Source organism: Anolis sagrei, chromosome 2 (assembly GCF_037176765.1).
Source record: "Anolis sagrei isolate rAnoSag1 chromosome 2, rAnoSag1.mat, whole genome shotgun sequence".
In the NCBI taxonomy this organism is placed as follows: domain Eukaryota; kingdom Metazoa; phylum Chordata; class Lepidosauria; order Squamata; family Dactyloidae; genus Anolis; species Anolis sagrei.
In genome coordinates, this window is record NC_090022.1 from 288,487,924 (window position 1) to 288,506,364 (window position 18,441).

The 18,441-nt window shown below is 42.9% G+C and overlaps 1 protein-coding gene across 6 annotated transcripts in view; it reads right to left on the minus strand.

Moving 5' to 3' along the window:
* The window catches only part of CTIF (cap binding complex dependent translation initiation factor), a 206,806-nt gene that overhangs the window by 73,685 nt on the left and 114,680 nt on the right, over positions 1-18,441 (minus strand). For all 6 annotated transcript variants that reach the window (XM_060761239.2, XM_060761236.2, XM_060761238.2 and 3 more), the window contains one exon: positions 13,904-13,980. In XM_060761239.2, the coding sequence (XP_060617222.2) occupies positions 13,904-13,980 (77 nt within the window). The remainder of the gene's footprint in view (positions 1-13,903; positions 13,981-18,441) is intronic.

The window sequence follows — 18,441 nt, forward strand, 5'->3', positions numbered from 1 at the left end:
AATATTTATGTCATCCCACCAATTGCATAACTTTGGGCACAGGTTATGTATCTGGCCCAAGGGAGACCATGTTTTCCACAGGTTGTCTCCTACATGGTATTTGTTTCTGACAAGAGTGTTATCCACGGATCTTGTGTCAGGTATCTCAATGGCCTGTATTCTACATCAACTACTTAGTCTGGTATACAAAGGAATCTTATACCACCTTTGAGATGGAAAGTACAAAGTTGGTATCCTAAATTTTCATAGTCTACTTCCTCAGATGCATGGAGTGAAGAGCCTAGGATATTTATAGGCAGACTGTGTGTGTAAATAGCCAAAGAAATGCAAAACCTGGTGTTATGGGGATGAAATGACGCAAGGATAATTGGGGTGGAAAGATGTTGCCTAAAGCCAAGATGAATGGCTAACCATGAGAATGTTAGGATCATAGAATCATAGAGTTGGAAGAGACCTCTTGAGGCCATCCAGTCCAACCACTTACAAAGACGAAGGAAAATCGCATTGAAAGCATCCCTGACAGATGGCCATCTAGCCTCTGTTTAAAAGCTTCCAAAAAAGGAGCCTCCACCACACTCCTGGGCAGGGAGTTCCACTGCTGAACAGCTCTCACAATCAGGAAGTTCTTCCTAATGTTCAGGTGGAATCTCCTTTTCTGTAGTTTGAAGCCATTTTTCCACGTCCTAGTCTTCAGGCCAGCTTGCTCCCTCCTCCCTATGACTTCCCCTGACATATTTGTATATGGCCATCATGTCTCCTCTCAGCCTTCTCTTCTGCAGGCTAAACTTGCCCAGCTCTTTAAGCTGTTCCTCATAGGGCTTGTTCTCCAGACCCTTGATCATTTTAGTCGCCCTCCTTTGGACACATTCCAGCTTGTGCTGGAAGGAGTTATAGATATGTCATATGATGCTGGCTGGGAACCAGTAAGGGAATTGTCGTTGCTGGGATTTATAGTTTACCTACAATCAAAGAGCATTCTGAACTCCACCAATGATGGAATTGGGCCAAACTTAGCACACAGGGCTCCCATGACCAACAGAAAAAACTGGAAAGGTTTGGTGGACATTGACCTTGAGTTTGGGAATTATAGTTCACCCACATCCAGAGGGTACTGTGGACTCAAACAATGATGGATCTGGACCAAACCTGGCACGAATATTCCATATGCCTAAATATGAACACAGATGGAGTTTGGAGGAAATAGACCTTGACATTTGGGATTTGTAGTTACTGGGATTTATAGTTCACTACAATTAAAGAGCATTCTGAAACCCACAAACGACAGAAATGGGGCAAACTTCCCACCCAGAACCCCCATGACCAACAGAAAATACTTAAGGCCATCCAGTCCAACTCTCTTAACCAGGGCAAGAAAATGTAATCAGAGCCCTCCTGACAAAGTCATAAATATAGATAGATAGATATGATTCTCACACACACACACAGATATTGATTTATTTACCTTACTTATATACCGCTGTTCTCAGCCCGAAGGCGACTCACAGCGGTTCACAACAAATACGAACAGCAAAAATTCAGTGCTAGAGTATAGAAACAGTTAACAACCTAACACATTACACAATTAATAAACAGTTACTACAATACCCATTCACTGTCATCTCGTCATCAAAAACATGTTCCAGATTCGTCATCCATTGTTCCATTCCAGTGTTCATTGACCAATCATTGCACTAATTATTCGAACGCCTGCTCAAACAGCCAGGTCTTCACCTTTTTGCGGAATACCATTAGAGATGGTGCTAGTCTAATGTCTGTAGGAAGGGCGTTCCACAGCCGAGGAGCCACCACCGAGAAGGCCCTATCTCTCGTCCCCGCCAGCCGAGCTTGAGAAGCAGGCGGGATCGAGAGCAGGGTCTCCCCGGAAGATCTCAAAGTCCTGGTGTGTTCATAGGCAGAGATGCGGTCAGATAGGTAGCTTGGGCCGGAACCGTTTAGGGCTTTAAAGGCCAACGCCAGCACTTTGAATTCAGCCCGGTAGCAGATCGGTAGCCAGTGGAGTTGGCGCAACAGGGGGGTTGTATGCTCCCTGCGCTCCGCTCCTGTTAAAATCATGGCTGCCGAGCGTTGGACTAGTTGGAGCTTCCGAGCTGTCTTCAAAGGCAACCCCACGTAGAAAGCGTTGCAGTAGTCTAAACGGGATGTAACCAGAGCGTGGACTACCGTGGCCAAGTCAGACTTCCCAAGGTACGGGCGCAGCTGGCACACAAGTTTTAGCTGTGCGAATGCTCCCCTTGTCACCGCCGAAACCTGGGGTTCCAGGCTCAGCGATGAGTCCAGGGTCACACGCAAGCTGCGAACCTGCGTCTTCAGATATAGTATCATAGATTTGAAAGAGACCCTTCAAGAAGGACTATGATATCTTGCATATTCCAGAGTAGGCAAAGCAGACACTCTCCACATCAACACTGACAAAGAAACAACAAGAAATACTGTTTACTCACAAGCATAAAGGAATTACATATATTAGAAACCAACACTTTCTCATTATTTTCCAGATCACCAGACTGGGCCACAGCAACGCATGGCAGGGGACAGCTAGTAATAATAATAATAAAACTTTATTTGTACCCCGCTACCATCTCCCCAAGGGACTCCGTGCGGCTCACATGAGGCCGAGGCCACAATACATCAGCAAAAACAACAACAACAGCAATACAAAACAATAAAATGAAACTCATAAGCAAAAAACAAGCAGTAAACATTAACAATAGCACAACAACGCCTAAAAACCTATGGCTGGGCTAAATGTAATAATTAAAAATTTAAAAAATAATGCTGAGAGTCTTGCTATGAGAATATTTGCTATGAGAGTCTTGATATTCCTTTATATCTTCCCTGGAAGAATGATGGAAGTGGATTTGACACACATCCGCTGTCCAAATTATGACCGTCTCTGACTGCCAAGACGTATGCTGAAATCATTTCTGCCACTTGAAAATGTCAGTCTGCTGCCACGGTTACTTATAGTTAAATGCGGATGTTTGCTAGCTGTCTGCTCTTTGGATTATCCTGATGTTATGAGTTAATGGCACGGATAATTGTTCTTGAAAGGCATGAAGTCATCTGTGAATATATACATGTTGAAGCCACTGAAGAAAATACAGTTGCTGTTATGCTGAATTCATGATCCATAAACTCTGAATGGTGAGAAACGATTTGACGAGAATATGTGGTACGATTCATTCTTGAAAAGTAAAATCCACTCTTCCCTCTTAAAGAAAAAAACCCTCACATGCATCAAAAGTCATCCAGATTTCTTGGGGAAAAATATTCCATATAAGATCCCGTATCTCTTAAAGTTTAAACCCAGCAGACTTGCCATTGTAAAGCCAGTGACTTCTTAGGTCACTTATCTGTGTGAGGTCCATACTTGGCAGGCGAAAGAGTTCCTCTTCTCGTGTTTGTAACTTCCTCTGTTCCTTTCTTCCTGTGAAGATTCTGCTGAGCACAATGGCAATCCTTCATGCGTCTTTAGAATATAATAGATGCCCCTTGTTTCACACTCCCGAGTATCTCTCCTTTTTTGAACCATCTGATCTGAGAACGCTGATTCCAACCCAACTGTACTGCCAGTTCAGAGTCAAGGAGGAGGAAAGTAGTTCACAATGACTTCACTGTCTCTCCCAGTGTGTTGAGAGTGTTTGAGGGTTGCCCAGCAACTACTAAATACTTCCATCTAGTGTAAATTGCCACTGCTGTGTTCTAGGAGAAAATCTGATCGAGAAAGCGTAAGAGATTGGAGGTACAAGTAAACACCATCCACCTCACTGCTATAATTTATTTATTTATTTAGAACATTTATACCCCGTCCTTCTCAACCTCCGAAGAGGACTCAGGACGGCTTCCAACAGGCAACTATTCAAAGCCGACACAATATAATAACATAACATAAAATACAATTAGCATAACATTAAAAACAGTTATACTCATAAATATACATTAAAATAGTTTGCCAGTTCAAACCATTACTCCTCTGTTGCGCCAGCTCCACTGGCTGCCGATTTGCTACCGGGCTCAATTCAAAGTGCTGCCATTGGCCTATAAAGCCCTAAACGGTTCTGGCCCAAGTTACCTATCCAAACGTATCTCTGCCTATCAGCCCGCCAGGACCCTGAGATCTTCTGGGGAGGCCCCGCTCTCTATCCCGCCTGCTTCACAGGTGTGGCTGGTGGGGACGAGAGACAGGGCCTTTTCTGTGGTGGCCCCCCAGCTGTGGAACGCCCTTCCTATGGAAGTAAGATCAGCACCCTCGCTGATGGTGTTTCGAACAAGACTAAAAACTTGGATGTTTGAACGGGCATTCGGTTAAACAGTGCAATCAATGTGAATGACTACAGGAATTGGAAAATCGGACGACGAATTGGATCATGATTTTAGTTATGAGTTGTATCGGGTTAACTATTGTTGTGCTAATATTGTGTATTATGCTTTTGTTGATCTTAAATTGTATATTGTGGTTGATTTTATTCTTGTTGTAAACCGCGTTGAGTCGCCGGCCAGGCTGAGAAACTGCGGTATACAAGTAAAGTAATAAATAAATAAATAAATAAACGGTTCTGTCCAAACGCATCTCCTCCTATGAACCAGTTAGGACATTAAGATCATCTGGAGAGGCCCTTCTCTCGGTCCCGCTGGCATCACAAGCATGCCTGGCGGGGACGAGAGATAGGGCCTTCTCAGTGGTGGCCCCTCAGCTGTGGAACGCCCTTCCTACAGATATCAGATCGGCCTCCTCCTTATTGGCATTTCGGAGGAAAGTGAAGACCTGGCTGTTCGAACAGGCATTTGATTAGGCAGTGTAATTGATTATAGGAACATGGAATAACGGATGATGAATCTGGATTCTGATTCTATTGATGAGACGTAAATGATTGTCATATTGATGTTTAACTGTTGTTATGCTATTGCTTTTAAACGTTCCAATGATTTTGTAATGTTTGTATTGAAACTGTTGTTAACCACTTTGCGTCGCCTAAGGGCTGAGAAAAGCGGTATATAAATGAAGTAAATAAATAAATAAATAAATAAATTACTGTCCACTACAACCTTATCTTCACAAGTAAATCAGTCAATTCTGCAAACACTAGATCCCACAGTCTGGATTTGAGTTTCTTCCAAAAGGTCAGGAGGGAGGAGGCAGATCTGATCTCATTGGGGAGGGAGTTCCACAGCCAAGAGGCCACCACAGAGAAGGCCCCTGTCTCTCATCCCCACCAAACATGACTGCAATGGCATTTAGGGAACTGTTTGTTCCCAGTCTCTGAAATCTCCCACTGCAAAAAAGGACACAAGAATCCAAAAGCTGACTCCCACCCCGAAACCTGGAGGCATTCCATCTCCATGCATTACAGTACGATGCTTTGCCACTTAACAACAACAACAACAACACTTTATTTATATTCTGCCCTTCTCACTACGAAGGGGAATCAAGATGGATCACTGTACATATACACGGCAAACATTCAATGCCGCTTTGTATAGACAATACACAGACAGACAGAACAGAAGGAGGTGGTTTGTTTCAACACAGGTTGGGCTCGAGTCCAGGAGGTGCTGTTGCTCTATCCTCTATGATGAAGAGCCGTCAGGACTTCCTCCTTCCTTTTGGTCGCACAGCATTTTCTGATCTTCTTTCTTTTATGGCTTCGTAAAGCACCTCCCCCGCTTTTAGCGGTACTTATTTTCACTAATCATAGCTAAAGATGTTTTTGAATTGCTTAGGTAAACAATGAGCTAGGCTGACTGTTGGCAGCTCACGCAAACCTGGGGCTTCGAACTTGTAACCTTTTGGTTGATAGATCTTATAGTTGCTGATGATTTACCAGCTGTGCTAAACCTCTGGCACTTCTTTCTGTCCAGTTTGGGGTGATCACAAATTCTGGATTTCACTGGAAAAGAATTGTAGAGAATTTTCAAGCCACAGCTCTATGTTGGGACTATACTGTAAACATGTGGTGATGGAGAGGGCATCTTCCCATGTCCAACTCCTCTGTTGATCTTTTGCACATCTTTGTGCATCACACATGGAGGGCAGCTGGAGGTTGTAAGTTTATATACCACTTTTCTCACCCGTGGTAGGACTCAAAGTGGTTTACACAGAAATAATAGCAAAATTCAATGCCTTACGTACGTAAACCAAATCACAAATCAACACCATATATCTAAGCATAAAATCAATAGGACAATTCACTATAAGATAAGAAAAAAGGACATTTAAAACATGAAATATAAGAATTAAAATCCTATGATCCTATGGCAAACCTACCACAAGGTTTTCTTGATAAGGTGTGTTGAAAAAGGGGTTTATTTATTTATTTACAGTACTTATATTCCGCCCTTCTCACTCCAAAGGGGACTCAGGGTGTAACACGGAACACATATACGGCAAACATTCAATGCCGATTATACAATGTCAAGACAGATGACAGATAGAGGTATATATAGGCTTTTTTCTCATCATTCAGCATCTTTGGGAGAGTTTGCCATTGCCTTCCCCAGCGAATGTGGGGGCTGACTGTATATGTAAAACTTCTAATGTTTTTTCTCCTGCATGTTGTGACACATGGAAAAATCCTTAAATCATGAAGGCTTCCTTTATGTTTTGTTGAAATGTAAATCAAGACTGAAATGTGTTTCAGAAAGATGCCTGGAACAATGCCACTCGTGGTGTGCCTACTGAAAACACCGCACAAAGAGCAATAGCCACAAGAGGAAAGGCAGCTTGATTAAGGGAGCTCATCAGAGCAGGTGGTTTAAAGTCCACAAGGGACTGTAAAAACCAACAACAATGGGAAGCAGAATGGGAGTGGAGTTCATGAGCGCTCTCTTAGCCACTTTACTTGTGCTGAAGGTCTGCCTTGGAGTGGGTCTACACTGTAGAATTAATGCCGTTTGACAAGACAGGGCACCACAATTGAAGAGAGTTATTGACAAGCTGGAATGTGTCCAGAGGAGGGCGACTCAAATGATCAAGAGTCTGGAGAACAACCCCTATGAGGAGTGGCTGAAAGAGCTGGGCATGTTTAGCCTGAAGAAGAGAAGGCTGAGAGGAGACATGATAGCCATGTATAAATGTGTAAGAGGAAGTAATGGGGAGGAGGCAGCAAGCTTGTTTTCTGCTGCTCTGGAGACTAGGATGCAGAAAAAATGGCTTCAAACTACAGGAAAGGAGATTCCAACTGAACATTAGGAAGAACTTCCTAACTGTGAGAGCTGTTCAGCAGCAGAACTCTCTCTCTCTCTACCCAAGAACATGGTGGAGGCACCTTCTTTGAAGGCTTTTAAACAGAGGCTGGATGGCTATCTGTCGTGGGTGCTTTGAATGTGATTTTCCTGCTTCTCAGCAGGAGGTTGGACTGGATGGCCCATGAGGTTTCTTCCAACTCATACAGGGAGCATACCACACCTCTGTTCATAGAATCAAAGAGTTGGAAGAGACCTCATGGACCACACAGACTGTCAAAAATGCTATCATCCCGCCTCCCAAAAATCCACTACTTTCGGTTTTGTAGAATTTCCTTTAATGTTAAAGAATACACTGGTAGCCCAAACTGTTTAAAAGCTGAATACTTTCTCTTGAAAAGTTTTTTAATTGGGCGAGGGCAGAAAAAAGATCTGCAGAGTCTAGAAGAAGTCAACGGTTGCAACCCCCCCCCCCAAAACAAAACAAAACAAAACAAAACAAAAAAACAGCTTTAGGAGGTCCACATTTTGCTTACTTCTGCCACACACACTTGCAATCACTGAAGTGAAAAGCTCTCCACCTCAGGCAGCAATGTTTTCAAAAGTGTATGAAGTAGGTCAGTAGCAATTTGCGAAATTGCTCTGTCTGTTTCCAAAATATGAAAAAGCGAAAGCAAACAAGCTTTGCATATTTCTTAACGGCTAACTCCAGGGTTTTAGAGGGAAGGAGGGTGTCATTTCCTCAAGATGTGAAGTTAATTAAAAAAATTAGAAAGGCTAAAAAAAGAAACAAAAACATGAACAGAACAAAACAAAAATATCAGGCTAGATTTACTTGACCATTTAAGTGTAAAGCCAAGCAAACAGTAGGAAAGCCACCTGGCTGATACTGGACTGGAAAAATTAGGAACATATTTGTAATCCTGTTATTTAACAAATGAATATGGTTTAGTGTTGAGAACTATCAAACGGAATAAATGACCTTATTTATTTATTTATTTATTTACTGTAGTTATATACCGCTTTTCTCACCCCTGAGGGCACTCAAGGTGGTTTACAACATACTAAAAGCAAATATTGAATGCCAACATACAGTACACAAAGAAATCATAATACTGAATTACTATGCATAACTATGAACTTGAAATCAATTAAAACCATTAAACATAAGACATGCATAACATTTAAACATTCAGACAAAGCATAAAATCATTCTAGTATAAACATTTATGTATTTACTAGCTGTCCCCTGCCACACGTTGCTGTGGTCCATTCTGGTGGTCCTGGGGGTTCTGTGTGGGAGGTTTGGCCCAATTCTAACGTTGGTGGGGTTCAGAATGCTCCTTGATTGTAGTTGAACTATAAATCCCAGCAGCTACAACTCCCAAATGTCAAGATTCTATTTTCCCCAAACTCCACCAGTGTTCACATTTGGCCAAATTGAGTATTCGTGTAGAGTTTGGTACAGATCCATCATTGTTTGGGTCCACAGTGATCTCTGTATGTAGATGAACTACAACTCCAAGAATTAAGGTCAATGCCCACCAAACCCTTCCAGTATTTTCTGTCGGTCATGGGAGAACTGTGTGCCAAGTTTGGTTCAGTTCCATTTTTGGCGGAGATCAGGTGCTCACTGATTGCAGGTGAACTATAAATCCCAGCAACTACAACTCTCAAATGTCAAGGTCTATTTTCCCCAAACTCCACCAGTGTTCACATTTTGGCTTATTGAGTATTCATGTAGAGTTTGGTCCAGATCCATCATTGTTTGAGTCCACAATCATCTTTGGATGTAGGTGAACTACAACTCCAAAACCAAAGGACACTGCCCATCAAACCCTTCCAGTATTTTCTGTTGGTCATGGGAGAACTGTGTCCCAAGTTTGGTTCAATGCCATCGTTGGTGAGGTTCAGAATGTTCTTTGGTTGTAGATGAACTATAAATCTCAGTAACTACAACTCCCAAAAGACAAAATCATTTTTTTTGAGTGAAGGACATGCATTGGGTTGTTAGGTGTCTTGTGTCCAAATTTGGTGTCAATTTGTCCAGTGGTTTTTGAGTTCTGTGAATACCACAAACGAACATTACATTTTTATTTATATAGATTTGCCATATTTGTATACTGCCTTTCTCAACCCAAAGGCAACTCAAAACGGTTTACAGTTGGTAACAATTCAATGCCCCAATACCATAAAATACAATTTAAAACATTAGCATATAATATAAAACCATAACAAGATCAATAATATATCATCAGTGTCTCCTTGTTAAATACATTATCCATTCACCTCGTTCAGTCATTCAGTTGTCCTATATTTGCCTGTTACATTGCAAACACCTGCTCAAAAACCCAAGTTTTAACCTTTTAATGAAATGTTAAAAAGGGAGGGGGCCGATCTGATATCTCTAGGGAGGGCGTTCCACTGCCGAGGGGCCACCACTGAGAAGGCCCTGTCTCTCATCCCTGCCAGGTACATCTGCGACAAAGGTGGGATCGAGAGCAGGGCCTCCCCAGACTATCTTAAAGTCCTAGATAGTTCATAAGGAGAGATATGTTCGGACAGGTAAGTTGGGCTGGAACCGTTTAGGGCTTTATAGTCTGAAGCCAGCCCTTTGAATTGTGCCCGACAGCAAACTGGCAGCTAGTGGAGCTGGTGCAGCAGAGGAGTTGTATGCTCCCTGAGCGCCACTCCCTTTAGCAACCTGGCTGCCATCCATTGGACCATTTGAAACTTCCAAACAGTCTTCAAAGGTAACCCCACGTAGAGCGTGTTGCAGTAGTCTATACAGGATGTAATCAGAGCATGGACTACCGTGGCCAAGTCAGACCTCCCAAGGTATGGGAGCAGCTGCCGCCTAAGCTTTAACTGTGCCACGGTGGTACACGCTCTGGTCACATCCCGCCTTGACTACTGCAACGCTCTCTACGTGGGGCTGCCCTTGAAGACGGCCCGGAAGCTTCAGCTAGTCCAGCGCACGGCAGCCTTGTTACTAACAGGAGCGGGACGCAGGGAGCATACAACGCCCTTGCTGTCCCAGCTCTACTGGCTGCCGATCTGCTACCGGGCCCAATTTAAGGTGCTGGTGTTGGCCTACAAAGCCCTAAACGGTTCCGGCCCAAAATACCTTGCTGACCGCATCTCGGCCTATGAGCCCACGAGGGCCTTGAGATCATCCGGGGAGGCCCTTCTCTCGATCCCGCCTGCCTCACAGGCACGCCTGGCGGGGACGAGAGATAGGGCCTTCTCGGTGGTGGCCCCCCGGCTGTGGAACACCCTCCCTGTAGACATCAGACGGGCACCCTCCCTTATGTCATTCCGCAAGAGCCTAAAGACATGGTTATTTGAGAAGGCGTTTAACTAAGTGCTATAACAATTGGCAATGACAACTGGAACGGAATATGGATTACGAGATTAGTTTATGATTCTACGACGAGACGACGCGGATGATTTAGTGTAATTATATTATTGTTGTATTGCTGATGGATATGTTGATATGCTGTTGTGTTATTGCTTCATTGTAAACTGTTTTTATATGTTGTACACCGCCGTGAGTCGCCCTAGGGCTGAGAACGGCAGTCAACAAATGCAGTAAATAAATAAATAAATAAATGCTCCCCTGGTCACTGCCGAAACCTGGGGTTCCAGGCTCAACGATGAATCCAGGATCACACCCAAGCTACGAACCTGTGTCTTCAGGGGGAGTGTAATCCCTGCAACTGAACATTAAAATCCCATGATCCACCTGGGTCCTTTTCTTTTTATACATGGATCAAGTTCATATAAGTCATGACAAGCCACAAACTGCCACAATTGTCTCTTTTATTCCAGCTTGCAATAGTGCCTATGTTACTTTTGGGAACGGAACTGTATGCTAAGGTATGTATGTATGTATGTATGTATGTATTTATATCCCACTTTTCTCCCATGGGTGGGACTTAAAACAGCAAACAATGGTTAAAACAACAAAAATGACATGACACGAAAGCAAAAATAAAACAAATAGCGCACAACGCATTACATAAACTCTGAGTAACAAGATTAATGAATACAATATGTTCCACTTAAATTCCTTGGGGTCATCCATAAAAAAAATTAAACTAAAAATCCTAGAGCTCTGCTTCTTTAGGCCGTGTAAACCGTGTAGGCCATGTTTGGTGGGGACGAGAGACAGGGCCTTCTCTGTGGTGGCCCCCCGACTCTGGAACTCTCTCCCCAAGGACATCAGACAAGCCACAACGTTGGCCGTCTTTAGGAAGAGCCTGAAGACCTGGCTGTTCCAGTGTGCCTTTCCAGAATAGGAAACTCCTAGCATCATGTCCCAAATGCACTTTGTTAGAGATTTAGGATTGTCTGCACATTGCACCTACCTCCAAAAAACCTCTACATTTCACCTGTCATGTCCAGCACTTTTTAAATTTGTTCATCACATTTGGCCCGGCCTTAGGTTTTAAATGCGTCATGGTGTCATCGTTTTTAGTGTTTTATTGTTTTCCTTGATGTTTTATTATTTGCTTTATGAGTTTTATTGTTGTATTTGTATGTTGTTGTTTTGTTGGTGGCCTTGGCCTTAGTAAGCCGCATCGAGTCCTTCGGGAGATGTTAGCGGGGTATAAATAAGTTAATAAATAAATATAAATAATAAACATTGTCATGTCCAAAACCATCTTCATTGATATGCCTTATCCATAGCAATCTGGTCATTCCCTATTATGGGTTATTGGGAAAGGCATGCTTCCACAGAAAAGTTTTAACCTGTGTGCAGAAGGCCAGTAGAGAGGAGGCCAATTGAACGTCTTTGAGGAGGGACTTCCAGAGCCACAGGGTCACCACCAAGAAGGCCCTCTCTCTCGTTCCCACCAATCGTACTTGTGAGGGCGGTGGGACTGAGAGAAGGACGTCTCCTGATGATCTAAGGCAGTAGTTCTCAACCTGGGGTCCCAGATGTTTTTGGACTACAACTCCCAGAAATCCCAGCCAGTTTACCAGCTGTTAGGATTTCTGGGAGTTGAAGGCCAAAAATATCTGTGGACCCCAGGTTGAGAACCACTGATGTAAGGGCTTGTGTGGACTGGTAGGAGGAGATGCAGTCCCTCAAGTATGCTGGGCCCGAAACATTTAGGGCTTTATAGGCTAAAGCCAGCACCTTGAATTGTACCCAGAAACAAACTGGAAGCCAATGTAGCTGCTTCAGGAGAGGAGTAGTTCTTTCCTGCAAATCTCTTGGGAAGACAGACGTACAAATGTCAATGTGCTGGAAAAAGCAAAGACCACCAGCAGTGAAGTGATGCTCCTATGCCATCAACTCCGCTGGACTGGCCACGTTGTCCAAATGCCCGATGATTGTCTCCCAAAGCAGTTACTATACTTCGAACTCAAGAATGGGAAATGTAATGTTGGTGGACAGGAAAAGAGATTTAAAGATGGGATTAAAGCCAACTTTAAAAATTGTGCAATAGACACTGAGAACTAGGAAGCCCTGGCCGTTGAGCGCTCTAGCTGGAGGTCAGCTGTGACCAGCAGTGGTGTGGAATTTGAAGAGGCACAAATGGAAGGCAAAAGGGAGAAACATGCCAAGAAGAAGGTACATCAAGCCAACCTTGACCGGAACCACCTTCCACCTGGAAACCAAGGTCAAGAATAGGGCCCTACAATCACCTATGTATATACCAAGACACTATACTTGGAAGGCCATCATACTTGGACAACAAGGGATCACCAAACTAAACTTCAGTTATTTCCATATATACTGTCCCCGTAAGCAGTGTAGCTGCTGACCTTTGAACCAGTTGAAGTTTCCGAATGCTCTTCTGGGGCAGCCCCATGTACAGCGCATTACAGTAATCTAATCTGGATATGACTAAGGCATGTACTGCTAGGTACATCACAATTTCATCTAGCTCAGCAACTTTTTAGGCAAGACTTCTACGAATTTAATATATCATGATCTTACTGCAAACGGCTCAGGGCTATTTATTAGGAGCTCATGTGGGTCATTCTGTATTTAATGGTATTAAGCCACCTCTTCTCTTTAGATGGCAGTGTGCATTATAGTACAGTTTCTGTATTCAAACTCTCAGCCCCTATGAGTACCCGAAAACATGGATAATATTAAACCCTATATATTGACATACCACGGAATTGTACTGCAAGACCTAGATACATTTTGTGAGGGATATTTTTTGTAGTGCGGATAAGTACAACCATAGGGATCATATTGTACTTCAGCTGATTCAAAATGTGGAGGCTTAGCCACAGTGTGGAAAAAATACATCAGAAATCACATCAGGAAGTCCAGTATGGCTAATGTCTAGGCTATCTGAAGGCTCATATCTTCCTATATGAGCTTGTTTGATCTCTAAGATCTTCAGGAGAGAGGCTTCTTTCTGTCCCATCAGCTTCTCAGATATCATTTGGTGGCTGATCCCAGACTGTGCAACTTTCTTCCCAGAAAGGTTAGAGTTGCTCCCTTCTTGCTCTCTTTTAACTAGCAAGTGAAAATATTCTTATTTTATCAGTTACTCCCTACAGTGTGTATCTCAGCAATCCTAATAATTCCATATTTCCAAGTGTATAAAACTGGCATATAATATGTCATTTCAATTTTGGTTTAGATCATGAAAAACATAAACAAGCATGAACATGTATACACACACAATTACTCATTTATATTTGGGGGGGGGGTATGTCTTTCTCCTACCTCCGGTCATTCCTTCTTCGCCTGAATAATTTTTTGGTGTGTGCAATTTCAGCTTCATGTGGCATCGGCTGATAGCCCTGGTGTAGAAAAAGAAAAAGAGGAAGGTACAGAAGTTATTCATTTGAAAGAGGAGAAACAGAACATATGCCTTAATATATAGAACAAGTGGCTCCCACACACTCATAACCAACCAAAATATTGCCTTAGATCAGAGTTCCTCAACCTGGGAGTTGGGACCCCTGGGGGGGTCGCAAGGAGGTGTCAAAGGAGTCACCAAAGACCAACTAAAAACACAGTATTTTCTATTTGTCATGGGGGTCCTGTGTGGGAAGTTTGGCCCAATTCTATCATTGGTGGAGTTCAGAATGTTCTTTGATTGTAGGAGATCAAATCCCAGCAACTACAACTCCCAAATGTCAAGGTCTATTTCCCCCAAACTCCACCACTGTTCACATTTGGGCATACTGAGGATTCATGCCAAGTTTGATCCAGATCCATCATTGTTTGACTCCTGGATGTATTTGCAAAGAAGAGTCCAAATTTTCTCAAGAAGCTTAAACATGCTTTTGTTCATCTATGCAACCTGGTTGTTTCATTTGACCTGTGCGCACTATTAGTCAATACAACTTATTTGTCTGTGGCACAATATCTATTATAAAACATTCCGAAACTAGCATGCTGAAATTAAAGAAGGGGGTAATTACAAAGAGGATTCAAAAGCATAAGAACAAAACAACAAATTGTTGATTAAGATATCACACCAGTCATATCATGCTCTGGAGACTAGGATGCAATGGAGCAATGGCTTCAAACTACAGGAAAGGAGATTCCACCTGAACATTAGGAACAACTTCCTAACTGTGAGAGCTGTTCAGCAGTGGAACTCTCTGCCCCGGAGTGTGGTGGAGGCTCCTTCTTTGGAGGCTTTTAAACAGAGGCTGGATGGCCATCTGTCAGGGGTGCTTTCAATATAATTTCTTGGCAGGGGGTTGGCCTGGAGGGCCCACCAGGTCTCTCCCAACTCAATGATTCTATGATAGGTAACTACAACAACTCATCCTCTGTGCTGACATCTTCAGGTATTTGCAGTAGATCTTTCTATGTCATTTCTGCCTCTGGTACCATTCTTTTTGTTAAAGAAGCACTGGCCTGGAACACATCTATTTCACTAACAGAGTAAGACCTGTGATTAAAATTAGTGTTGCCTAAGATTACAGGGAAAGGAGAGACATGAAAGATCCTTTGTGGCCTTTTAATGCAAAATGCACAACGGCAGCCCTACTCGAGAGATACTGTCCTGTGAGTCTACCCAAGCTCTGACAAAGTGGTTCCAGCAGAAGGCAATGAGGCAGAATGTTAACATGAGGGGAAAGTAAATTCCTCTGTTAAGACTAAGTAACAGTTGCCAGTACTGTAGTGGTTTGGTGTCAGTATTTGTGCCTCCCAAATGTACTGGCTGCTTTGACGTAATAACTCTCCAATCCCCTCCCTGTGCTTTGGCTCGTGTCCCATACAATTTTTTATACTTCCAACTTTCCATGCCAATCTCTCCGAGTCTCCACAATGACAATCTACCAAGGAAAGATTAAGGGGTAGAAAGAGAGAGAGGGAATATAAACTCAATATATGCAAATCTGCTGGGCAGACTTAAATTTATTCCAGTCACAGAATTAAGAGGTTCACCGTTGGGTTTCCAGGCTCTTTGAAAATGGATTCGGGCGCTCGGTTTAGCCCCGTAGGCATTCGTCTGCGCTGGAATTTCTCTGTCTGCATGGTTCTCTTTGAGCCTCAGGGAACGGGTGTTATGGTATGTCTAGCCCTCTCTGAGATGTTTTGGGGCCTCATTAGTTTGTGTAAAGAGCTCTGTGGTTCTTGGAAGAGGAGGCGCTCTCTAATAATTGCAAAGTATTATTTATTTTCTTAGAACTACAAAGCTGTCGCAACCACTGCAGGCAGTAAAAGTCTTTTATTTATGCAACGCAGTGCTTTCCAGGCCGGCCGTAAAAGAATCTCTGTAAAAACCACTCTTTAGACATCCATAACAATCCATTCTCAGCATCCTTAGGGGAGCCCTTCCTGCCACAGAATGAATGAATCACTGCTAGAGCGAAGCCGCTCACATCCCACTGCAAACCATGATTTGAAATGGGCTTGCAAATGGTGACAGCTTGGAGGCAATTCTTGGTTGGTGTCAACCACACCTTGCCCTATCCAGGCACCACATAGTTGCCATAGACCAGGGATTTTTACTTTTTTCTACTCATGACCCCTTGTTCCGTCTTCCAGGAGCATCGTTTGCATTACCTTTTAGTTGCATGGGATAGTGTTCTTTTGCATTTCCCCAGGGTTGCTACAGACCCAGCAGCACCCTGGAAGTTAAACAGTATCAGAGTCTGCAAAGCCAGACTGCAGTTATTGGTTTAGAATAGTATCTCTTTGGGTCTAGGGACCGCCTTTTTTCCTGGGTTGAGATCTCCATTTTGGAATCTTCCCTGCCTCCTTCAGTAGAGAGGAAAGCTTCAGGTGTGCTGTTGGTCAGGCAGGTACTCCGAGAAAACCATTGTAAGAACGATTGAGATTGAGTTATTTAGATAGAGAAGCTGATTGAGTTATATAGATAAAGAAGCTGATTGAGAAATAGATAGAAAGATAAATTTAGTGATTGAGATACTATAGATTGTGATTGAGCAATTGAGTTATCTATCTATATATTATAAATACTCTGTGCATAATGAGTACCTTAAAAACAAAAGAACCCATGAACGAAATCATACCAAATTTGGCAACAAAATGTCTCACAACAGAAGGAGTGACCATCACTCAAAAATTCTGATTTTGTCATTTGGGAGTTGTAGTTGCTAGGATTTATAGTTCACCTATAATCAAAGAGCATTCTGAACTCCACCAACGATGGAATTAAACCAAACTTGGCACACAGGACTCCTCGACCAACAGAAAACACTACAAGGGTTTGATGGGCATAGACCTTGAGTTTTGGAGTTGTAGTTCACCTACATCTAGAGAGAACTGTGGACTCAAACAATGATGGATCTGGACGAAACTTGGCACGAATACTCAATATACCCAAATATAAACACAGATGGAGTTTGGGGGAAATAGACCTTGACATTTGGGAGTTGTAGTTGCTGGGATTTATAGTTCACCTATAATCATAGAGCATTCTGAACTCCACCAACAATGGAATTAAACCAAACTTGGCACACAGGACTCCCCGACCAACAGAAAACACTAGAAGGGTTTGATGGGCACTGACCTTGAGTTTTGGAGTTGTAGTTCACTTACATCTAGAGAGAACTGTGGACTCAAACAATGATGGATCTGGACGAAACTTGGCACGAATACTCAATATACCCAAATATAAACACAGATGGAGTTTGGGGGAAATAGACCTTGACATTTGGGTTGTAGTTACTGGGATGTATAGTTCCCCTAAATCAAGGCGCATTCTGAACCCCACCAACGACAGAATCAGGGCAAACTTCTCACACAGAACCCTCATGACCAACAGAAAATACTGTGTTTTTGGTGGTCTTTGGTGACCCTTCTGACCCGCCCCTCTCCCGGGGGGAAATGCTGCCTTAAGGCCATCGAGTCCAACTCCCTTCACCAGGGCAAGAAAACATAATCAAAGCCCTCCGGACAAAGGGCCATCCAGCCATTCACAGACACACAAATATGTATATGACAGATGCAGTATCAAAGATTTGAAAGGGAGCCCTAAAGAAGGACAATTCTATGTTGCATGTTCCAGAGTAGGCAAACCAGACAATCTCCACATCAACACTGGCAAAGAAACAGCAAGAAATACTGTTTATCCACAAGCAGAAAGACATTACATATATTAGAAACCAACACTTTCTCATTACTTTGTTTTCCAGACTGGGCCACAGCAACGCGTGGCAGGGTACCGCAAGTAGATAGATATTGAGTTATTGAGAAATAGTTATTGAGCACTATTTGCTTCATCTCCAAAACTGACCTTGGGCTGGAATAGGGAAGGCCTACACTTTCTAAAAGATAGTGGATCAGGGTTGGGATAAAAAGATCTCAGGATTTTTTCCTACCATTTGGATGAAGGCACCTCAGTAACTGAAGGAAAAGGAAAGAAAGATCATCTCTATGGTTTCATCAATTGACTGTTTTGTTTGTAACTTTGATAAGCTGTGCCAAGTCTGCAAGGACTTTGAGAAATAAATATTCTGTTTTGATGCTCAAAACCTGTAGTAGCCTCAGTTGCTGGGAATCTCAAGTTTCTAAAGAAAGATCCCCACGATCCGCCCAAACAAAGAGAGAAGCACATCTTAGTTTTATTTTTATAGGGTCTGGGTGTGATGGCACACCCCTTTTAGCCCAATACATTTTTGCATGACTACTGGTATTTAGGTGTATAAAATACCATATATACTCGAGTATAAGCCGAACTGAATAAAACCCAAGGCACCTAATTTTACCACAAAAAACTGGGAAAGCTCATTGACTTGAGTATAAGCTGAGGGTGGGAAATGCAGCAGCTACTG